This window comes from Otolemur garnettii, unplaced genomic scaffold, assembly GCF_000181295.1.
Source record: "Otolemur garnettii isolate 467f Iridium unplaced genomic scaffold, OtoGar3 scaffold00251, whole genome shotgun sequence".
Taxonomy (NCBI): Eukaryota; Metazoa; Chordata; class Mammalia; order Primates; family Galagidae; genus Otolemur; species Otolemur garnettii.
This window is the reverse complement of record NW_003852646.1, coordinates 323,885-349,667: the sequence shown is the minus strand read 5'-3', so window position 1 is coordinate 349,667 and position 25,783 is coordinate 323,885. Positions and strand designations below refer to the sequence as shown.

The 25,783-nt window shown below is 38.9% G+C and overlaps 1 protein-coding gene across 1 annotated transcript; it reads left to right on the top strand.

Moving 5' to 3' along the window:
* Nucleotides 1–17,188: 17,188 nt before the first annotated feature.
* Nucleotides 17,189–24,762, top strand: LOC100952693 (beta-defensin 118). The gene is made up of 2 exons (XM_003802628.2): nt 17,189–17,294; nt 24,413–24,762. Exons 1-2 carry the CDS (start codon nt 17,237–17,239, stop codon nt 24,760–24,762), a joined length of 408 nt encoding a protein of 135 aa, XP_003802676.1. The 5' UTR covers nt 17,189–17,236.
* Nucleotides 24,763–25,783: the final 1,021 nt, after the last annotated feature.

Sequence of the window (25,783 nt, the reverse complement as noted above, 5' to 3'; positions counted from 1 at the left end):
TCCTTTGCCTCTCAGCAAGTCTTTATCTTAGACTTGAATGTGCAGAAGTCACTTTAGTTCATTTTTTTTCCATATTTTTTCTTCCCTTATGCATTATTCTTTAATATTCATATAAGAACTTTGTTATTTATTAGTAAAGGTTGCTAATTATGCAACATTCCTTTAGTGTCACTGCTAAATATGAATGGTTTCAGCACCATTATAGTACTGTACATTTTCTTTTTTTTTATTTTTTGAGGGAGAGTCTCACTCTGTTGCCCTCGGTAGAGTGCCAAGGCATCACAGCTCACAGTAACCTCAAACTCCTAGGCTTAAGCGATTCTCCCGCCTCAGCCTCCCAAGTAGCTGGGACCATAGGCGCCCACCACAATGCCCAGCTACTTTAGTACTGTACATTTTAAAGGCAAGAAAATACAAATTGAATAAGCATTGGACTTTTTTCAAAGTCACTGGGAACATTTTATTTTAAAAGTTGTAGTTGCTTTGTTTTAGTTTTTATGTTTTTGTTGTTGTATTTGTTGTTGATTATGGATTTATGGCTTTTGCCTGAAGTATGTTATAGTTACTCATCTGTTATTCATCTGTTTTAGGTATCCAAAATCAGCACTGACTTATACAAAACTTCTTTGTTAATATCTTCTTAAGAATAATTTTATCAGCTTGGCACCCGTAGCACAGTGGTAACAGCACTGGCTGGTGGGTTCAAACCTGGCCCAGCCCAGCTAAACAACTGCAACAAAAACAACAACTAAAGAAAAATAGCCAGGCATTATGGAGGGTGCCTATAGTCCCAGCTACTTGGGAGGCTGAGGCAAGAGAAGCTGGTGGGTTCAAACCTGGCCCAGTCCAGCTAAACAACTGTAACAAAAACAACAAAAGAAAAATAGCCAGGCATTATGGAGGGCGCCAATAGTCCCAACAACTGCAACAAAAACAACAACAAAAGAAAAATAGCCAGGCATTATGGAAGGCAAGGGAATCGCCTAAGCTCAGGAGTTGGAGGTTGCTGTGAGCTGTAACACCACAGCACTCTACCGAGGGTAACATAGTGACAAGTGAGACCCTGTCTCAATTTAAAAAAAAAAAAAAGAATAATTTTATCAATCTGGATATTATCCACTTTCCTAGCAGACTGCATGGGAAGAGAGATATTTGAGTAATTCACTGTCATATGAGAAAAAATGAGAGCACATCTCCTCTAGTTCCTGTGTTTTCACTGCTTAAAATTAATTCACCCAACACAGCTCATGTGCTCTCACAAGAAATTGTGAGATAATTGGTCCTATGATCGGCAGTCCCACCAACAGGCAGCTCCCCGAAGGGTCATAAAGTACAGACAAAATCAGTTTACTCCCACAATATGCTCTTTGAAGTGAAAGTAGTAGGAGAATCAGATAAAAAATTAAATATTTGGCATAGTGAAGACTTCGAAGGAAAAAATGAAGCACAGAAAAGAACTTCTAGAACTAAATGGCATGTAAGCAATTTAAAATTGTAGTAAGAAAAATAGACAAAGGATCATTACAATAGCAACTAAATTGGTGATCCATAAAATGAAAGGCAAGAGATATTTCACAATGGGAAACAAAATGTAATGAAATGAAAATTGTTAGTTGGGCTAATGCCTCCTGCATCTTACTTATGCTTTCATGAGAAAAACCTCTAAACACACACAAAGAGGGAAAAGTATTTTAAATGTTTCCATGCCTCTTTACAAATAATGAGCTCAAGAATTAAAAAGAAAACAAGTAGAAGCTATAATTGGAGACATAATAGAAGAAAATTTCTGAGAAGTGAAGAAAAATGTGAGTTTGTAGATTGGAAGGATTCACTAAGTTTCAGGCATATCTACAAGAAAAAGCACATATCTAGACATAAACTGGTTTTTTGAAAGTCTGCATTCACAAGATAAAAAGACAGTATCAAAAGCTTCCAGAGAAAAGATACAAGATACCAATAAAGGAAAAAGAATCAAACTAACACCAGCCTTCTCATCTGCAATTTTGAAAGTAAGAAATGTAGTGTAATAGTTTTTATAGACTATGAAAAGGCTGTAAATGCCGAATCAAATTCACAGCCAGAGTATAATTAATTCCTATGTTAACACAAAGGTTAAAGTGGAATTCAAGGGCAAGACAAGATAGAATATTATATAAAAATAAATGTCACAATCTACAGAGAAGTTATAACAGCCATAAAAACTGGTGCACCATAAAATAAAGCAACAAAATAAATATGTAATGTAAAAACTATTAGAAATATAGGAACTTGATTAGATGTTTAATCATACTTGGTGTGTTTTGGTACTGAGTTTTCTGAGTATTTTTCACTTTTTTTTTTTTAAGAGACAGAGTCTCACTTTATCACCCTTGGTAGAGTGCCGTGATGTCACAGCCCACAGCAACCTCCAACTCTTGGGCTTAGGTGATTCTCTTGCCTCAGCCTCCCAAGTATCTGGGACTACAGGTACCCGCCACAATACCTGGCTATTTTTTTTGTTGCACTTCGGCCAGAGCTGGGTTCAAACCCGCCACCCTTCGTATATGGGGCCAGCACCCTACCCACTGAGCCACAGGTACTGCCTATATTTTTTACTTTAAATAAATAATAAAGGAAAAAGAATATTGGTATTGATAAAGACAGTGGAAATGCTTAATTTTGGGTTTTTTTTTTTTTTTTGAGACAGAGTCTCACTTTATTGCCCTTGGTAGAGTGCTGTGGTGTCACAGCTCACAGCAACCTCCAACTTTTGGGCTTGGGTGATTCTCTTGCCTCAGCCTCCCAAGTAGCTGGGACTACAGGCACCCGCCACAATGTTCAGCTATTTTTTTTGTTGCAGTTTGGCTGGGGGCCAGGTTTGAACCCACCACCCTTGGTATACGGGGGCCAGCCCTACTCACTGAGGCACAGGCACCACCCTGGAAATGCTTAATTTAATAAAGGAGTTTATTAAATTCTCCAGACTAAAGACTATCAAGCCCTAGTTTCTGACCATATTCTATCAAGATCGGAAATTTGTCACCCCCCCAAAAAAAGACCAAAAGAAATTAGCCACTAGGAAACTTATTTAGACGAGAACATTAGTCATCTCCTCTCAAGCTTTATTAGTTCTTCTGAGGCCAAGCATACGTGTGGGAATAAGGTTATATAATTTGTTCTGCAAGGACAACTGTAGGGTGAAACTGAAGCCTCAGAGACACAAGACTGGGGTGGATCGAGGGTGACAGCTGACTCAAAAGTTGGACCTCTATGTTGGGTGTTCACAGCAGTTACTGTGCTCTTCACCAAGATGCTCATGTCAGAAGCAGCACAGCATCCCTATGACACTCCATCTGTCTTGGGCAGAAGGCTTTCAGGCCCTGTCATTAGAGTCCTCACCCCAACTTCACTGCCCACTAGTCACTCCTCCTCTCTTGACCTCAGTGTTCCCAACTGTGAAATAAGGAAATTTGGTCTACTTCATTCCAAAGATCCCCAGGCTGTTATGCATTGTTTAAAAATATGTTCATACACTTTATTAAAATAGTGTTTTCTGAGTCCCCTAACTTTATACCCCTAGCCCTGCAAACCGTAAAGAGAGAGAGCATTTCTGACCACGAGGACTTCTCAGTTGGGCCCAGTGCAAAGTGATGAGTGTTAGAATAGAATGGGAGAAACTGTGAACAGAAATTCCAACATTCCCATGGGAAGTGGAAGTGGGGGACAAGGAAGGCTTCCTGATGGATGTGCATCTTCTCTGTATATACTTCCATGGTATTTTTACCTCCTCCTCCCTTTTTCTGCCTCCCCTCTGAGTACCTAGAACAGCTCTGGGCTCTGGTAGCATTAATTAATAATGACGAAAGTCCCTTTATACCTTTCTGCATCATTACCCATAATTCACCCCCTGGACTCCATCCCACAGAAGCAAATAAAAACTTGAGCCCAGAGTCCCATTGCAGAATGTTCTAACTCCTGGATCTGCCACAGCATTCTTAAAGACCATGAAATTCTTGCTACTGATTCTTATCGTATTTTTGATCCTGTTCCAGATGTTCCCAGGTAAACAGAACCAAGGAAGAAGGAGAAAAGATCTAGGGTGGGAAACTGCCCATGGAAGGTTTAATATGTTTTTCTCCATGAGACAGGCTTTTCAGGGGTGGCTGAAATCTGTTTAACCTTATCAGAATGCTTTCTTCCCAGGACAAACCCAAGACTCCATATTGGGGGAATATATCTGGCCAGGATCCCCAGAGCCATGGAGTAGGGCAGGATGTCTTTTGAGAAGTCCCTTCCCATATTCAGCTGTAACTCCAGCATCCAAAATTGCCCTTGGTACTTTGCACAAATGTTCCAATGACCCAACTTGAGGCGTGGCCTGACTTCAGCTGTTTTTCCAATCTCTACCAAATTGTGGCTTTTGTGGCCTTTCTTAGACACTTCATACGAAGTCCCTGTTCTCCTTGTCTGGGATAAAATTATCTGAAAAGCAATCCTATAGAAGAAGGTACAGGCCTGTCTGCTTCTTTCCAACCATGAAAGTCTGTGATTTTGTTAGTAATTTATGAGATTTCGCAAACAAATGCTTATGAGAGCCTGAATAATTTTTAGACAAGGCCCCATTCTTCTCTTCTGCCTGATATTTTTTCTGTGTATATATAAATTCACATAAATATGTATATACCTATTTGTTTAACCAAAAAAAGGTAACTATACATTACTCCAATGTTCTTAATTCAGCACTATATGCTAGACATCTTCCTTATCACCACATAAAAACCTGCCTCATTGCTTCTGGAAGTCATATACTATTCCATCATATGGATAGATCATAATTTATATATCTAATTGTCATTGGTGTTAAAAAGCAATCTTTCCAGATCTTTGATAAGACAAAACTGCAATTAACTTCCTTCACATATATTTTTACATACTTGGACAAAAATTCTTAAATAAGTTCCCAAACTTCAACTTGTTAGGTAATGTTATAGTCTTGTTTTTATGAGCGCATTTTCTAAGTCTCCTTTGGGTCATACATTGCTAGAAGAAATCATTTGCCTTCCAGGGCAAAAAAAAATGAAAGAAAAGCTTTAAAAAACCCAAACTAACATTCTTTATGCAACCCAAGAAAAATCTTAGTTGTGGTGACTACTCAACTATAACATTGATATGAAACAAAAAATAAATATTTCAAATAGTGAAGGAAAAGAACTTTTGAAACTAGAATTTTATGTCCAGCTACACTAGTCTTCAAATACAGGAACATAACAAAAATATTCTCAAGTATAGACAGACTCAGAATGTTTGCCATATAAAGATCCACTTTGAAAACACTCTTGGAGGAAGAACTCAAGTAAAAACTGAAAAAAAAAAAATCCAGAAGGATGTTGAAAATAATATGAAAGGTAAGAATTAACAATTACTTCTATTTGTATAGTTAGTTTAAAAACTAGACTAGAAAGAGAGAGAAAATGTACACCAAAATTGCCCATAAATTTTCATAATCAACATGGTTAGGGAGAGAAGGGCCAAAACCCAGTGAAGAGAAAGCTGAGGACTATAAAAACATTCCCTTGTTTAGAGGTAAAATATAATTATGGATAAATTTTTAAAATCAATAAGGGTAGATGATCATGGACATGAGCTTTGTAAGATTGCTTATAGCATAACAATAAAAATAAAATGAGTACCTTTTAAACCAGGTGAGGGAACCCTTAAAAAAAACTATAATAAGTAGAAAATACAAAATAAAGTAGCAGGTGGTGCCTGGGGCTCAGTGGGTAGAGTGCTGGCCCCATATACTGAGGGTGGCAGGTTCAAACCCAGCCCCGGACAAACTGCAACAAAAAAATAGCTAGGCGTTGAGGTGGGCGCCTATAGTTCCAGCTACTCAGGAGGCTGAGGCAAGAGAATTGCCTAAGCCCAAGAGCTGGGGGTTGCTGTGAGCTGTGATGCTACAGCACTCTATCCGCTTGAGGCTCTGTCTCAAAATAAATGAATGAATGAATTAATTAATTAAAATAAAATGATATGTGGTATCACTGAAGTTATATAGAGTAGCAAATTTCAGCCATTGTTAGTTAAGCACTGAATCAAGAACTTTTAAGATTAAGAATATAACATCAAAGCATGACAAAATGGACAATTATTTCAAGAACATTTCTCTATTTTTTTCTTAATTAAAGTGTGTGTCAAAAAAATAAAATAGGCTCGGCGCCTATAGCTCAACCGGCTAAGGCGCCAGCCACGTACACCTAAGGTGGCGGGTTCGAATCCCCAGCCCGGACCCGCAAAACAACAATGATGGCTGCAACCTAGCCGGGCGTTGTGGTGGGTGCCTGTGGTCCCAGCTACTTGGGAGGCAGAGGCAGGAGACTCGCTTGAGCCCAGGAGTTGGAGGTTGCTGTGAGCTGTGATGCCATGGCACTCTACCCAGGGGGACAGCTTGAGGCTCTGTCTCAAAAAAAAAAAAAATTAATTAATTAATTAATTTAATTTAATTTAATTTAATATGTGTCATTAGGAAATGCTATTTAGATTCACTTAACAATCAGCAACTAGATTTTTGGGGGGGAGGGGTTGTTTTTTTGAGACAGAGCCTCAAACTGTCCCCCTGGGTAGAGTGCCATGGTATCACAGCTCACACCAACTTCCAACTCCTGGGCTCAAGCAAGTCTCCTGCTTCAGCCTCCCAAGTAGCTGTGACCACAGGTGCCCATCACAATGCCTGGCTATTTTTTTTGTTGTTGTTGTTGTTGTTGCAGCCATCATTGTTGTTTGGTAGGCCCAGGCTGGATTCAAACCAGCCACCTTAGGTGGATGTGGCTGGCGCCTTAGCCCCTTGAGCCATAGGCACCGAGCCAGGAACTACATTTTAAAAGATGTTGTTGAGTCCCTAAGTGATGGTGCCACTAAAAGTAAAAATTGTCAATTGCCTGTACTTAATCCCATGAAACTTGGTAAATTCTATACTTTGATGTTTTCTGTGAAGTGACCAGTAAGCCTTTCACAATAATTAGTCAAAAGCAAAAAATAGATTTCTATCTATTAGTAGGATATTTCATTCTTAAACTAAAGAATCTTAAGATTCAGATAGAACCACAAAAGACTTCAAACAGCAAAAGCAAGCTTGAGCAAAAAGAACAAAACTGGTGGCATCACACTACCTGACTTCAGAACGTAATAAAATTTATAGTAACAAAATATCATGGTACTGACATAAAAACAAACACATAGACCAGCGGAACAGTATAGAAAACCCAGAAATAAATTTCACTCATCTACAGCCAACTGAGTTTTGACAAAGATGTCAAGTACACACAAAGAGAAAAGGATAGCCTTTTCATAAAAGGTGCTGGGAAAACTGGATATCTATATGCAGAAAAGTTAAACTAGATCCTTTCCTCTCTTGATATATAAAAATTAACTCCAAGTGGATTAAAGACTTAAATGTAAGATCTGGATCTATGAAGCTACTAGAAGAAAACATAGGGGAAAAGATCCATGATGTTGGTCTAGCTTATCTTTTTTTTTTTTTTTTTTTTTTTTTTGGATAAAAACCTCAAAAGCTCAGGCAACATAAGCAAATATACACAACTGGGATTATATTTAACTGAAAAGCTTCTGCATAGCAAAGCAAATGATCAACAAAACAAAGAGACAACCTATAGAATAGGAGATTATATTTGCAAAACATACATCTGATAAAGGGCTAGTATCCAAAATATAAAAGGAACTCAAACAACTCAACAACAACAAAACAAATAACCCAATTAAAAATAGACGAAAGACAAGAACAAACATCTCTCAAAAGAAGACATATACATAGCCAGCAGATATAGGGGAAATGTTCAATAACACTAATCACCAGGGAAATGCAAGTCAAAACTGCCATGGGATATCATCTCACTCTAGTCAGAATAACTATTATTAAAATATCAAAAGAAAAGTCTTGGCAAGAATGTGGAGAAAGGGGAACACTTACACACACCGCTGGTTAGACTGTACATTGCTACAGCCCACATGAAAAACAGTATGGAGGTTCCTCAATAAATTAAAAATATAATTACCTTAAGAGCCAATAATCCCATTACTGGAGAGATATATAATCAGTATATTGAAGAGATATCTGCATTTCCGTGTTTATTGCAGCAAAATTCACAATAGCCGTGTTATGGAACCAATCTAGGTATTCACCACCAAATAAATGGATAAAGAAAATATGGTACAAGAATGGAATCCTGTCATTTGAAACAACATGGATGAACCTGGACAATGGTATATTAAGTGATAATCTAGGCACAGAAAGAGACATACCACATTCTCTCTCTCATATGTGGAATCTAAAAAGTTATTCTCATAGAAGTAGAGAGTAGAATACTGAGGCGCAGAGGAGGAGGAGGTTATACAGAAGGGGGGAAGATGAGACATCGGTCAACAAGTATAAAACTATGCTTAGGAGGAATAAGTTCTGGTGGTCTATTGCAGAGTACAGGGACTAGATTTAACGATAATGCATATTTCAAAATAGGAGACATTTTTGAATGTTCTCACCACAAAGAAATAATAAATGTTTAAGGTGTTGGATGTGCAAATTTCCCAATTAGATCATTACACAATTTGCATGTATATTTAAACACCATATTGTGCCCCATAAATGTACAAACTTCATACATTTTTTAAAAATGATTTTATCTCTAGCACAGTGACTCTCAGTGTGGTTCTCCCATCCAGCAGCATCAGCATTACCTAGGAATCTGTTAAAAGTGCAAATTTTTAAGCCACATGAATCCAAAACTCTTGTGGGACCCAGCAGTCTGTGTGTTAACAAGCCAAGAGTGAGAACCAATAAATAATCTGGTTCACTGGCTAAAACACTCGTTTTGTTTCATCGTTGCCTCATAGAGGAATCATTTTTAAAAACACTTTGTGGAAGTATGGTTGACATGCAAAAAAAATACATACTTAATGTATACAACTTGATGAATGTGGAGATAAGTATACACCCATGAAACCATCATCACCATGATCTATTCCATAAATCTGTCCATCACCTCTAAAAGCTTCCTCCTGCCTAGAGCAATCATTTTTAAGACACTTTAAGTGACAGTTGTAGACCCAAAAAGCTGAAATTCCTATACTTGTGGTATAGCAAATGTAAGTAACTTAGCTAAGGTGGAATTAGACCTAATTAGCCTACTTAGTACAGCTAATTTCACATAATCATGCAACTTACTCCCCCAATAACTCCAGTTCCTGCTAGCTAACAAGTTCCTTCTAAGATACTTAGAAATACGGCATATATCCCAAACTTTGGTTTGGTTATATAATTTCTCTTAATGAGAAATTACATGAGAACACAGAGTTGTTGCGAAGATTATAAATACAATGGCTCTAATTGTTAACGACTGTGAGCTTTGATGTCTTGAGTTAGTTACCTTTCCTTACTCTTTTCAGCCTCCAGGAGTGGAAAATCTTGCTGGTTCTTAAAAGGGCATTGTAAGCAAAACTGCAAACCTAGTGAACAGGTGAAAAAGCCATGTAAAAATGGTGACTACTGCTGCATGCCAAGCAAGACAGAGTCTCAACCGCACAGATCACTTCAAGCACCTACCAAGAAAACCCAAACCTTTAATAATGGTTTGAGAGAAAATATCCGAAATCTACCAGTAATCGTCATTCGTGATAATGAGAATTTAGAGTGAAGAAGAAAAAAACTGGGGACTTCTTGGACAAGGGATTTTCAACTCTGGTAACTCCTCCATGGATCCATTAAAGCACATAACTGCCTTTCTGCTGTCACTCATCTCTGTCCTCACAGCACTTGCCTAAGACCTTGAGGTTCCCAAAGCATTAAAAATACCATGATGTCCTATCTCCAGCAAAATTCAATTCCAAACAAAAACAATGATAAACCACTTAAATTGTTAGGAGGAAATCTGGAAAACTTCCACTGTTTCCCAGGAAAAGTCCCTCAGAGAATTTCTTGGAAACATCGAGTATCAAATCACTTTGCCCAAGAAAAACACTTTCCTACTTCTTCTGTGCCTGTTTTGCTGTTGCCCCATATCTCTGGCACTATTCTCTTTATCTGGGCTTCTGATTTCCCAAAAAGAGTTTGGAAAGGCGCTGAGAAATTCCTCGTTTAATACTGCTCTCCTACTTCAACACAAGTAGTGCTTTAATATTTTGTTACCAATAGCTTAGGACTGTGAGTTAGGACCCTAAGCATTTTTTTTTTTTATGAAATAGAAGACACTTCAGATAAGTATGGCTATTTATTACTAACTCTCCTTTGGTCTTAAGCTTCTGTCTGATGTCCTGTCTCAGAATGGGCATGGGCCAGAGATGTAATCTGAGGAATCCTTCTCCCTATCTTTAAAGACTAGACAACAAAGACAACCTGTTGATTTGTTGGTTCCATGGGCTTATTTTCTTGACCCAGGCTCTAATCATATTTGGCAATCCAAGGACCTATAGAGAAGGCAGCTGATCCCTACAGAATGCTTGTCTTGCTCAGGATGTGTGTGTGTTTGCCAAAGAGGACTCAGAAAAGGATAAGGAAAAAAGACTGAAATAAATGTTCCAAGAGAAGCAACATGTGGAGGAAATAACTAAATGTCAGTTTCATTTTACATTTTTTTGTTATCCCTAGTAAGGAGTTCATTCCCAAAGGCCACTTGGGAGTCTTCTAGGGCTTCATATTCGTTTTCATCTTTGTACATCTCTCCCTCCTTGGAAACTCAGCAAGATGAAATCCCCCTCATGGTTTGATTTCACATTGTGGAAAATTTTAAGAGAATTTTTTCCTAAATAGGAAATGCTTATGATGGCAGGTAAGGGTAAGCCCAAGAGTACGAGCCACAGTCTTAACAGAAAGTCCTTGGCCCAACAGCCTTCATCCAATCAGACTTTGTTACTAAGTGATTATGAACTCCCTCTTGATATGATTCTCTCTAAATTATAGATATTGGACTACCAGGAGCTCTATATCTCTTCATGGGGATTTAACAACAACAATTAAACTTGAATTCCAAGAACAAATCACTACTCAAATAGAGTAGGACTCAAAAAAGAAAAAACTGGAACGCAGAGAAACCATGAGCACTTTACAGATGAGAAATCCAAGGTTGGAACAGATTAATTTCACTCGTTTTCATTTAGAAAGAGATACTTTCTAAATACTTACTATATTGACACACCTTGTGCTTGACACTGGGGCACAGTCTATCTTCATGGACTTGAAGATGACAAGCTTGTTGCGTGATCTAATGAAGCATATTGTCTGGCAAAGAAAGTGAAAAATACACAAATGAAGTAAGTTGTGATTGCTACTATAAATGCAATAAGAAAAGGACTGAGACCAAATAGCAGCTTGGATGGGTATGCTACTTTAGATAATATGTTCAGAGAAATTCCTTCTGAGAATGTGACGGTCAAGCTAAAGCCTAAGGGAAATAGCCATGGGAAAAAAAAAATCACAGGTAGAATGTTCTAAGAAAAGGATACAAAGAATATGTGACAAGTGGTGTATTGACAGGATAGGATATATTAGATTACAGTAACAAATCTTGGCATCTCAGTAGCTTAACAGTAATTTATTTTGTTTATCCTAAGTCCAGCATGGATCACATAGATCCCATCCCTCTTGGAGTTATAGCATCTGAAACACGTGACTTCTAAGATTATTATAGCAAGGAGAAAAAGGCCTCGGAGGTCATATAAGATGTCCTTGAGGGCCAAGGCAGGAAATTACTTACATCATTTTTCTACTTATTTCCATTGACCAGAGCCCAGTCACATGACACCAACCTACCTGCAAGAAAGGCTCTAAAATGAGAGAGGTGCACTTGAGTATTTAGTGAGCACCAACAGACTACGACTGTTTGAAATGGCCTTATCCACTTAATCTCTTCTTCCTATGTATAGATCACACTCAATTACTTCTCCAGGGACACAATCCAAAGTCCAACCCAACTCAAAGCCCAGCATTAATGAACAAGGCATGGCCTCACCATCAGGTCCAGATGTGGGTCTCCCCAGTCTGACAACCTGTCAACTCAAAAAACAAATTATCTGTCCACCCACACTTATACATACACCCTGTAAAATGCTGGATCAGGAGTAAAGTAACTGCGACAAATATTCTTCTTTGGAAGGACCAGCAGCCATTGGTCCGTTGCCATGTTGAAATGTCATTAGGCCCATACTGTGAAGTTCTGACTCTGAGCCTAGTAGGGAGTTTTAGCTGAGGCCCTAATTCTGCTCTCTGAGATGAATTGCTTTGCCCTTTGTTCTCTGGACCCTGAATCCATCCCCTCAGAGGGTTCTCCTCAACCCTTGATCATATCTGAAATTGATGTTTGGGAACTTACCTTTGAAGCCTACCTTACGTTGTGGAATTGAAACACCAAAGTTTGTTTTATAGCTCAGATATTCAAAGACTTTATTAGTTAAGGGTTAGTGGTTTCCTTTGCAATATGGTACCTTCAAAGTCATATGCTTCTTAGTAGGGTCCTAAACTATTTTGCTTCCAGACAGTTCCATCCACAACTAACCAAACCAAATGTTCTTTCCTACACTTAACTTGTCTAATTATTTTTATGCTTCCTTGTACTATGTTCATGGATCTCTCACTCTCAATTTCTCTCTCTCCAGCTACCATGAGGCTATCAAGCTTAAATTGGAAGTTCACACCACTAATCTCATCTTTTCTCTCATTCACTTTATCCTAACTGAAATGTTTTGCTAAAATTTCATTGTTCAATGCTTTTTTAAATCCCATCTCTTATTTGAGACCTAGGATCAGTCTTGTTTTCTAACCCTGCAAGGCCCCCAGTGACTGAATTCCTCCTGTTTCAAAGAATAACAGAAATAAAATAACAGAAAAGGAATATTATGTGCATAGCTACTACAATCCCCATGTCTGTAATTTGTAATGAGACTGTGGTCAATATTTATAACTTCCCTCTTTCGCTACACATTGTATACATATTCCCTTTGTCCTTAGTACTTCAAGTAGCTGAGGTGCTTTACCTCCTAAGTTGACTCAAAACTTTATTTCTAAAAGCTGAAGTTTAGCATTAGACATGGAAATTCTCAAAGGCACTCCGGAGACCCTCCTGGATTCAAGACACAGTCCTCTCACTTTGCATAGCAGCATAACTTCTGCTTGGAAATTAGGATCAATCCCTTCAGCCAACACAAGGATCCACTTCTTTGTCTATTAGTTCAATGTCATGAAGAACTCAAAACTACCAGGTAGTGATCTTAAATTCCAATTCAACAAAACTATTTCTCCCACTTGAAATAAGACTTCTAGATCCAGCAACCCCACTTCTCAATATTCATCAAAAGATTTGAAATCAGTATGTGGAAGAGAGATCTTCCCTCCATGCTCATTGCAGTACTATTCATAAAAGTCATGTTATGGAGTTGACTTAAATGTCCATCAACAGATGACTAGATAAAGAAAACATAGTACATCTATAGAATGGAATACTATTCAGTCTTTAAAAAAAAAAGAAATCTTGTCATTTGCAACAACATGGATGGAATTGGAGAACATTGTGCTTGGTGAAATAAGCCAACACAGAAAGACAGACACCACATGTTCTCCCTTCTATATATATGGAATCTAAAACAATAGAACTCTAAAAAGCAGAGAGTAGAAGGAAGGTTACCAGCGGCTGGGACAGGGGAGATGGAGAAATGCTGGTCAAAGCATACAAAACCTCAATTATACAGAAGGAACAAGCTTATTTTCTTTGAGATACATTGCACAGCTTGGTAATTACAAGTAAATAATTACATACATTTCAAACTTGCTCACAAAGTAAATCTCAGGTGGTCTCACTACAAAAAAATTATAAGTAATTAAAGTGATAAATATGTTAATTAGCTTGACTTAATTGTTCCACACTGTATTCATAAATCATAACATCACTTTGTACCCCATAAATATATATAATTTGACAATTTACAATCAGAAATAGAAAAATTGGGGCCCAGTGCAGAGGCTCACACCTGTAATCCTAGCACTTTGGGAGGCCCCAATAGGTGGATTGCTGGAGGTCAGCCATTTAAGACCAGCCTGAGCAAGAGCAAGACCCCATTTCTAAAAAACAAAAACAAAACCTAGCTGGGTATTGTGGCGGGTACCCGTAGTCCCAGCTACTCAGGAGGCTGACACTAGAGGATTGCTTGAGCCCAAAAGTTTAAGGTTGCTGTGAGCTATGACACCATGGCACTCTACTCTGGGCAACAAAGGGAAACTCTGTCTCAAAAAAAAAGAAAAAGAAAGAAAAAATTTTTAAATATTAAAAAGAAATTAAGACCTCTAAACCAGCAAAACGCAAAGGTGTAAGGACAAAAATTCTGTGAGCGGGCTATTAGGTATAACACAAAAAGGAACCAGTCATTTCAATATGTATATGGACATCAAAACATCATGTTTTATACCTTAAATATGTGCAATAAAAGTGAGTTTAAAAACAAAGAAAAGAAAAAGAGCCACTCTCACTCTCACATCTTGATTTCCAGAGCCATGCTTTTTAGTATGGGAGAAAACATCATACACTAGAATTCATTGCCATTCTAGGTTATGCTTATATAAATTAGCAAAATCTCACCATTCTTTCAGAGTATAAATTATCTCTTCCTTCGTCAGACTTTGCCAGTTGTCACTCTTGAGCATGCTGAGATCTGACATTAGTGTAATTTAGCAGTTCTACTGGGTCTTTAAAGCAGATCTTGAGAGAAATGGGCATCACTGACAATTTCACACGTGGAAAGATCTTCAACATCATTAGTAATTAGGGAATTAAAAACTAAGACCCTAATGAGATACCATTCTGGTACATACCAGAATGGATAAAATTAAAAAGACTGACTATACCAAGTATTGGAGACAACATGGAAGAGCTGAAGTTCTCATACATTGTTGGTGGGAATGCAAAATGGTACAACCACATTGAAAAACAGTATAGTCGTCTCCTAATCAGTTAAACTGACACCTTCCATGTAGTCTAGCCATTCTACTCCCAAGTAGTTGCCCAAAAGAACAGAAGGTGTATGTTCCTACAAAGACTCACTCATGAATGTTGGCAGCATCTTTACTTGTGATAGCTGAAAGTAGAAACAAACCAAATATCTGAATGGCTAAACTGTACTCTATTTCATACAAAGGAGTATTACTCAGCAATAACAAGGAGCAACTGTTGAAATTTGTTGCATGGATAAATCTCAAATAATTACTCTGACTTATAGAAGCCTGTTTTTAAAAAAGTCCAAACTATGTGGCTCCATTTATGTAACTTGATATAAATTCTGGAAAATGTAAACTAGGGCATGGTGACATAAAGCAGATCTGAGTTGACCGGGGATGGAGAGAGAGGGCAATGTGAAGTGGGAGGGAAGGATTCCTAAGAGGTATGAAGCATGCTTTGGAGAAATAGATACGTTCATTTTCTTGATTGTGGTGAAGGTTTCACAAGTATATGTGTGTCAAAATCATCAAGTTACATATTTTAAACACTCACGGTTTATAATTTGTATCTCAATAAGGCTGTTTAAAAATAAGAACAGCTTTCAGCAATAGAGAAGTACAATAGGCAAACAACAACTAATATCCCTCCACTGTGTTTCTTAATGGCAAGGGCCTTGATTTATTTATTGATGAGGATGGCTAAAGGAGGGCACTGGGCCAGGGACTAGTTGTGATACCACAGACTATACCCATTAATCTCCTCCCCTATAACAAGCCCTCTCCCTTCAGGATACATTTTTAATAAACAACTCATCTCCAATCCCACTACCACCACCATCTCAGATGTGAGGCCAACTTCTATGAATTGGAGTAGAGGTAATCCAGCTTTTCCTGCTTTTCTGTAGCATAAAAAAAATTTTTTTTCTCAAGTTATTTAGTTCAGAATTGGCCAGGGATCTCTGTCATCAACAGGACATGGATAGGAACCATTCATAAAATGAAAAACGTGGATCATTATGCTTGGAAGGAATTAGAAAAGACATTCTTCAATTTATGTAGATTTCCCTCCTTTTACATCACTTAGCCCCAGCTTTAAAAATCATTTGCAGATCTCCCTCTGCCTCTCTAGGTAGCCATTTCATAGTAAAGGAGTTCAGCCTGTTAGAACATACATATTAATCTAAAATTAACTTTGGAAATCGTCTACCACCCTCCTAGGCTTTCCATAGGGTTCCATCCAGAAGAGAATAGTCTCCCTAAGTGTATGACCTGACCTCCCTGCTAATTCCTATAGGCAAACTATTCTCACAGCTGAGGCCATCAACTCCAGAAAAGGAACATCAACAACCTCCTCTAAATCTTTACGGGGACCTTTAGAGCCAAGCAAACAGGAGGGAGCAAGGGTTGAAAGAGGGTGAAAAGCAACTACAGCAAAGCAGAACCTAAGCTGAGTCCAGGGGTGAGATCGAGGTTCCACATCCCAAAGACAGATCTAAATGCTGAGGTCTTCACAGACAACATGTAGACCTCCCATGGCCCCTATTATTCTCTCGTCAAAAGTAACGTCTTAAGTTATTGTACATCTACCTCAGGGGCTTAGGAAGCATTTTTTGAGAACACTGGGTAGCACCCTCCTTTGAATCTTATAATATAAATGATCTCCCACAAACTCTATGGCAAGTCACTTCCATTGTTTTGGGCAATCATTTTCCTTGGTGGCACATATGTAAGTATGCGGCCTATAGATGGTCATGCATTTGTTATCTTTTAGTTTCACAAACCTTCACTGAGAACACATTTTGTCCCTTGGAGGTTCAAAAATGAAAGACACTGCTGCTACTCTCAGGAATTTCACTGTCTAGCATACAGAGAGCAGGTACAGAGGTAGTTCATGAGTTCACATAAGCCTCCCTACCTAAGGCTTATGCTAGAGTGAGAGGGTCTGGGAGGGAGGACTGGATCCTGACAAGAGGTCTGGGGAAGCCCGGGAAGATGGCCTGGTGTGAGTCCTCCCTCTCCATAACTCCAAACACCTGCTCAAAGCCTGTGACATAACCCTCTGTGTGCTCTCCCTGTGCCTTGTCAGATGCTCAATCAGTGCATCAGCCAACAGAATGAAGTTTCGCATGGGTAAGCTTTTACATGTTTGTCTGCTTCAGTGCCCATCCCCCTTCCCCCACCGCAGAGAGCCCAATAAAACTCCTGTTCAGAGTCACACTGCACACAGTGTTCCGAGCTCCTGGCTGTACCTCCTCTTATTTCCCGAGGACTATGAGACTCCTGCTTCTGGCTCTTCCTACACTTGCACTCCTACCCCAAGTGATTCCAGGTAATGAGAACCCAGGGAAGCTACAAAAATGGGGGCACAATGAGCTCCAGCTCATGAAAATTCTAATGTGTCTCTGTACCCCCAACCTGAGCAGCTCCACAGCTCCCATACTGGGGCTATGTCCCTGGTAGGGGTGGTGAGATCCAAGGGTAGACAAGTTATCCTCAACAGACAGGGGCAATTCCAACTTGGTTCTATAATCCACGTTGCCACCTAAGGGACTTGATAAAAGCTGGATTCACTTCAGCTCCCTTTCCAGCTCCACCAGCACTTCAAAATGATTCCTAAACCCACTTCCCAGTGATTTCTTGGCCCTAAAAGTCCTGTTCTAGCTGTAAATGAAATTCTTTTTGTTTTCTAATATTCTAGAATTCAGTGAATAGGTCAGAAAATACCTGCAGAGGCCAGGTGCAGTGGTTCACGCCTATAATCCTAGCCCTTTGAGAGGCCAAGGTGGGAGGATTGCTTGAGGCCAAGAGTTCAAGATCAGCCTGAGACCCTATTTCTACAAAAAACTTAGAAAAAGTAGTACAGGGTTGAGCCCAGGAGTTTGAGGTTGCAGTGAGCTATAACGACACCACTACCCTGTAGCCCAGGCAACAAAACAAGACCCTGTTTTAAAAAAAGAAAAAGAAAATATCTGCAAAGCCATTGTATGAGAGATAAAGCTAACTTTCCTTCTCCCTTCTATGATGACAGCCTAAGCTTTTAATAATCACTGTTTTTTCAATTAGTTTGCATAAAGTCATGATCAGAACCTTGAAACTGCTGCCAGAGAGAACCTATTTTCTCCTTTGTTGTATAACTTTAAGGATGCATATCAATATATGATCAAACTCACATAAAGCAAATCTGAATATTTCTGTTTTTATAAAATAAACACAGTAGATGCATAGTTATGCAGCCTTCTTTTCTCACCTAATATTTTGTGGCCACCTTTCCATGTCACCATCTAAAGAGCTGCATCATTCCTTGTGAAGTTGTATAGTTCTATTGTAACATAAACCATAATTTGGATATAGTCACTTGGGACATTTTTCTAATTCTCTAACAACATATCAGTGACCATACTGGTACAACCATTTTTACATATTTGGACACCAATTTAAATGGGACAGATTCTTAGAAATCAAACGACCAGATTAAAGGTATGTCTAAAATTATTTATTCTATTAATTCCTCCCTATGTATCTTTCAGGACACTGCCAGCTTTCAGGATTTTGAGTAATACTCCAGTTGCAATTCCAGACACAATCAGGAACAATTCTGTATAATCCACATGGAACCAGTTGTGTCTGCTTCAAGTTCTAGGGGAGATATTGAGACTAGGAAAGAGACCAAAGTGAAAGATTTTGTAAGCAAGATCCATGGGTCATTGAAATTCAGCATGTGGGGAATGAAGGAAATATCGATGTGTTCTGGGTTTTCAAGTCTGAATATTCTGGTAAGATATGTAAATTAGAGGGAAGAATTGAGACAATGAAAAAAGCCTAATGTTTGTATGCTTTATTTTGGACAACCCTTACATTTAAGGAAGAAGAATAAAAATCAGTGACATTTATAGGGACAGGGAGATATCTATACTCTCTCACCAGCACTGCAGCATTATTTTTAACAATGTGCTGGGTACAATCTCACACTGCTGTTTTAATCTGTATTTCTTTTATTATCCTGTAATCACAATGTGTAAATGGCTTCCTCCCAACGGCTTCAAGACTCTATGTGATCTCAGCCTCTATTATATATTCTCTGATGACTCTCCATTTAACTTATTCTACACTCACCATAGTCATCTCATTGTTATTCAAATAACAATTGAACTCTGATACACCGTAGAGTTGGAGATGACAGAGTCTGACTCTGTCACCCTCAGTAGAGTATTGTGGCATCATAGCTCACAGCAACCTCCAACTCTTGAGTTCTGAACACCATAGTCACCTTATTGTTATTCAAATAACAATTTGAACTCTGATGACTCCATTTAACTTATTCTACACTCATCATAGTCACCTTATTGTTATTCAAAAACTTTGAGATAGATCTTTGCCCTTGCTGCTTGTCTGCTTGGTGCACTCTTCCCACAGTTAGTCTCATAGCTCACCCTCTCGCTTCCTTCTCAATACAGTCTTTTTTTTTTGAGATGGAGCCTCAAGCTATCCCCCTGGGTAGAGTGCCATGGCATTACAGCTCACAACAAACTCCAACTCCCGGGCTCAAGCGAGTCTCCTGCCTCTGCCTCCCAAGTAGCTGGGACTACAGGCGCCCGCCGCAAAGCTTGGCCATTTTTTGGTTGCAGCCATCATTGTTGTTTGGCGGGCCCGGGCTGGGGATTCGAACCCGCCACCTTAGGTGTATGTGGCTGGCGCCTTAGCCGATTGAGCCACAGGTGCCGAGCCCTCAATACAGTCTTTACTTGGCCCTCACATGCTTCATATTCCTCTTCCCTGCTTCATTTATCTCCATTTACTTTCTTCTCTTACTCCCTGACTTATTCATTATCTCCCCAAAAGACTGAACTCTCTACGAGAACAGAAAGTTTAATCTAATTTTTAATGAACGCAAACTCTTGCATCTTGATCAGTGCCTGGTATACAGTAGGTACTCAACAAACATTTCTTGAATGAATAAACAAGTGACTGTTAATTGCCTGTCTATATCCTTTGCCCAGTGTTCCATTATTCTAATGAGCAACTGTGAGTTCTTCTTGATGTACAGGAGTTCTTTATTTTTTTATATTGTTCCCTAGTTAGCTTTGGTCACTGGGAATATTATCTCCCAATCTGTCATCTTCCTGTCTATGAAATTTGCCTAGGACATACTTTTGTTAAACAGAAATATAATTTTGATAACCAAAGTCAACAATTTTTTGCCTTGTGCATTGTGCTTGGTGGTTTGGTTAAAGAAGTCCATCCCCATTCTTACATTCTAAAGGGTTTCTCTGAGGTTATCTTTTTTTTCTTTTTAATGAAAAGATGATCATTTTAATTCTTCTCATTTTACTTCAAAGTAAATACTATTTAAATTAAGTGTATTATTATTGAAGTAGAGTATTAAAGATGCAGATATAGAATTTTTGAGGTTATCTTCTAATAACTTTTTAGTTTTGCTTTTCACATTTAAACCTTTGAGTCACCAGATGTGACATAGATGTATTTTATTTTTCCTATGGAGTGATCCATTTTCCCAGCACAACATGGTAAACAATCTGTGCTGTCCCTGTGGATTTGTAGTTTCATTGTCACTGCATATATCTGAGTTCCTTATTCTGCTGTCTTGGTCTGTTTCTTCTTGTCACAATACCATATTTCTCATATCACCAGGGCTTTGTCAGAGTCTATAAGAGCCAGCTTTGTCCTGCTTTTTCAAAAAGTAGTCTTAGCTATCAGTGGTCTTTAATTTTTTTTTTTTTTTTTGAGACAGAGTCTCACTCTGTCACCCTCAGTAGAGTATTGTGGCATCATAGCTCACAGCAACCTCCAACTCTTGGACTTGAGCAATTCTCTTGCCTCAGCCTGCCAAGTAGCTGGGACTACAGGTGCCTGGCACAACACTGGCTATCTTTGGTTGCAGTGGCCACTGCTGTTTTAGCTAGCCGAGGCCGGGTTTGAACCTGCCACCCTCAGTATATGGGGCTGGTGCCCTACCCACTGAGCCACAGGCACCGCCCTCTTTAATTTTTTTTTTTTTTATATATACAGGAGTCTCACACTGTCACCCAGGTTGGAGTGCAGTGGCAAGATCATAGCTCACTGCAGCCTCCAACTCCTTACTCAAGTGATCCTTCCACTTCAGGCTCCCAAGTAGTTGGGACACCACCACATCTAGTTAAATTTTCTTTCTTTTTCTTTTCTTTTCTTTTTTTCTTTGTTTTAGAGACAGAGTCTTGCTGTATTTCCCAGGCTGATCTCAAACTCCTGACCTCAAGCAATCCTCCTGCCTCAACCTCCCAAAGTGCTAGGATTATAGGCATGAACCACCACACCTGGATTTATTCTTTATTATAAAGTTTTAAGTAAAATAATCAAGTATCTCAAAACTTCCACTGAAATCTTGATTAGAATTAAATTAAATTTGTCGATTAATTTAGGGTACAGTTAATCTTTATAAAGCTTAAGTCATCCCATTCAAGATCACATCTAAAATATACCCCTTATAGAAGTCTTGTGTATTTTTAGTTTAAAACAAGATGGTTCATAGGTGTGCCACCTATTTTATTATATTTTCTGATTAGTTATTATGTATATATTTTTTGAGACAGAGTCTCACTTTGTCACCCTCAGTAGAGCGCTGTGGCATCACAGCTCATAGCAACCTCAAACTCCTAGGTTCAAGCGATCCTCTTGCCTCAGCCTCCCAAGTACCTGGAATTATAGATATCAGCCACAATGCCCAGCTATTTTCAGAGACGGGGTCTCACTCTTGCTCAGGCTGGTCTCGAACTCTATAGCTCAAGCAATCCACCCTCCTCAGCCTCCCTGTGTGCTAGGATTACAGGCGTGAGCCATGGTGCCTGGCCTCTAATTAGTTATTATTGATGTTGAAAAGTGCTATTGATTCCTGTAAGTTCATATCCCCTCTGACATAGCTACTGAACTCCTACTAATTATGACAGTTTAAGAATTCTGTTTCATATATATAATCATTGATTGCTAGAATGAAAGGCAATTTTATCTTTTTCTTCTAATCCTTACACTTCAGTTTTGTTTTTGTTTTTGTTTTCTTTTAACATTGGCCAGATCCTCCACTATTATTTTTTACTTTTTTAGAGATAGGATCTCACTATGTTGCCTAGGCCAGTCTTGAACTCTTGGCATCAGGAGATCCTCCCACTTCAGCCTCCCAAGTAGCTGGAATTATAAGCATAAGTCACTGTGCCCAGCTCTCCACCATTATTTTAGATAATCACAATAACAGGGAGTATCATTGTTTTCCCCATCTCAGTGGAAATTAGAGTTTCTTCATCAGATAATGCTAGCTCTGTAATTTGATACATGACCTTCACTAAATTGAGAAAATTCCCTTCTGTTCCTGCTTTTCCTGGAGTTTTCATGAAAAATAAGCAATGAACTTTACCAAATCATGGTTTTTCTTACAGTAAGATAATTCTATGATTTGTCTCCTTAGTTCTGTAAAGGTGGTAAATTTCACTGATAGATTTTCTAATTTTGGATGATTTTTTGCACTTGAGGTTAAACTCTACTTGATCATGATGTATTTTAATACATTGTTGAATTTAGTTGGCTAATATTTTACTTAGGATACATTCACATCTGTATTTATAAAGAAAATTACACCACTCTTATAAAATAAGCCAAGTAGCTTTCTTTTTTTCTTCTTATATTTTCTATAACATGTTATATAAAATGTCACTTAAATCTTCTGTGAAATTAGTAGAGCCCATCTTTTAAATATTGTAAGATAGGCCTGGGCACTCACACCTGTAATCCTGGCACTCTGGGAGACCAACTCAGGAAGATCCCTTGAACTTAGGAGTTGGAGACCAGCCTGAGCAAGAGCAAGACTCTGTCTCTACTAAAAATAGAAAAAAAAAAAAAAATAGCCAGGTATTGTAGCAGTTACTGTGGTTCCAGCTACTCAGGAGGCTGGGGCAGTAGGACCCCTTGAACCCAGAAGTTTGAAGTTGCTGTGAGCTAGGCTGATGCCATGGCACTCTAGCCAAGGTGACAGAGTGAGACTCTGTCTCAATAGTAATTAAATAAGTAAATAAATAAATAAATAAAATGTTCCAAGAGAACAATATGATTCACAGTAGCCAAAAGGTAGAAGCAACCCAAACATTCATCCGTGGATGAATGAATAAAAGAAAATGTGGCATATGCATACAATGAAGTATTAGTCATCCCTAAAAAGGAAGGAAATTCTGACGCACGCTAAAATGTGGTTGAACCTTGAAGACATTATACTAAGTGAAATAAGCCACCACAAAACAAAAAACACTGTATGAGTACACCCGGATAAGGTAGGGACTTCAAGTAGGCAGATTTATAGAAATAGAAAATACAATGGTGGTTGCCAGCGCTGTGAGGAGAAGGAAATGGGGATTTACTGTTTAACAGGTGCAGAGTTTCGGTTTTGCAAGATGAAGGTATTCTGTGTATGAGGGCTAGTGATGGTAGCATAACAATATGAATGTGCTTGATACCTCTGAATTATACACTTTAAATGGTTCAGATGGCATGTTTTCCGTTGTGTGTATTTTACCACAATTTAAAAAAATTATCCAGGGCTAAAGCCTTTGGGGAGAAGGGTGTTCCACTGCTATTTCAATTTCTTAACACTGACGGAGTTATTTAAGTTCGTATTTTCTTCCGACGCCATCCCTAGAGTTGTTTTTAGGAATTTAACCATTTCACCCAGGTTTTTGATTTTATGTATTGGTAAACAGTTGTTGATGGTTCTATGTTATTTTTAATATGCTAGATTGGGGGGAGCAGAGGGAGAGGTCACTATTTCACTATGGAGTTTGTTTATTTTTATTATCCTCTTTTTTTTCTTAATCATTCTTTCTAGAAGTGTTCTGATTTCATGACTTCCGGCTTCATTATTTCTGACTTTTTATTACTACCCTTCTTATCTAAGTTTAATATTTATCATTTAGTTTCCAAATATAAGAGTTTTTATTCTAATTGTGTTTAACAGTGTGCTGGTTTTATATACAATTTGAAGTATTTTCACCAAACTGGTTAACATAGCCTTCATGGCATTTTCTTAGTTATTGTGTTAAGACATTTATAGTCTACATTTAGAAAGATTCACATGTACCCTTGTAAGATGGACCATGGGTGTGGTCCCACCAATCACCCTCCCTCCACCCATCCTTCCCCCTCCCCTCTCCTCCCTCTCCCCTTTCCCCATATTCTTGGGCTATAGCTTTGATGGTAATATTCATCTCACTTTTAGAAAAGTTCAAAATGGCCAGGTGGAAGGTTGGAAACTGACCTTTTTAGCAACAGGGTATCTACCAGGAGGCAGGAAACGTGCAGCCATAGTCTACTTGTTCCCACAGGGTTGTTACAGGATGGCAGATAAATAGTCATGCTAGTAAAATTGAGAGCATCAGTAACCTGAAATCAGCGCTCTTTCCTTTTGTTACCCAGACTATGGTGGTGGAAAAAAATGCTGGAACAAAGCAGGTAACTGCAGGAAAAAATGCGAAGATGGAGAAGTAATCAAAGAAATGTGTAACAGCCGTCGCATCTGCTGCATTCCAGGCAATAAGAGCCAGTGGCAAGTTCCTAAGACAACTCCCACCCCCTCATATGATTCAACATCAATACTTTTTGATGTAATTTTAACAATACCATCCACTACATACTACTTTGATGAGAAAAGCAGTAAAGTCACGATTAATGATTTTGAGGTGGTACCTGGAATGCAGATCTCGCCTGAGGCTCAGGACGTTCTCTCGGATCTCACCCTGAATCCCACGGTCAACGAAATCATATAGAGAAAGCACTGAGAACACCCCGGTGAACCCTCCCCACACCCATGTGTAATTCTAGATAGAAACAACAGTGAAAAGAAATCTAAGATTTTCACTCTTTCCTGTGATAAATTAATTCTTCAGCGCTCTTCTTGAAATGTCAAATTATTTCCATGACAAGTTTTAACCCATTTTTAGTGTTTCTCATTTGCTGGTGACCTATGCACAGCCTTGATCTCTTGGTTAAATGTTCTGACACCAACCTTTTCACGTGTCCTCTTGTCTTCCCAGCAGGTATCTTGGGTCACCAAAGGCATCTGTTATGTCAGTCCTGCCCCTTAATGGTAGCATAAGTAGTCGATATCAAAACTCTAAGTCTTTGCATCTGTGAGAGTAACTACTAAGACACTGAAGACCTGCTTTATAGAACAGTAGACACCTCGGGTGAAAGCATTCATTTTCCTACTCACTCTGGCCCTGAAGCCCTATTTTATTTCTGATCATAGGAAATTGGCCACCCCGGTTGTGAGCTATGGGGACTCATTTTTCCCCCAGTTGCTTTAGAATTAGAAGAGAAGCTATTGGAAAGCTGGCTCTGTCGGCCCATTTCTTTGACCAAGCCTTGATCACACAGGGACATGCAAGGGCAGGGATGGCCCCTCATTGTGAGCAAAAGGATGTCATTTGTCCACTTGATTACTGAGAGCTTTATTTGTCTCCCTCTGCGAGCATAAAAATATCTTCAGGCTCTGTCTCCTTTTAGAGAGACCCATCCACAAAACTCTACTTCATTGTTACAAATCTTCTAATCTCGTTCTCTCGAAGTGCCCCAATAACCACCCAACCCATTACCGCTGTCCATGAATTACTATAGATCCCTGCTAAGCCCATCCCCCTGCTGGAAGGATTCCGCTTTCAGGGCCAGCTCTCCATCAGGCTATAGTGCAGCACTTCTGCCTGGTGCTAGCATGTCACGCAGCCCACACCACAGATCTGGCCTGGCTTTTTCCTCCTTTGTTAACGAACCACAGTAATTCCTCATGAC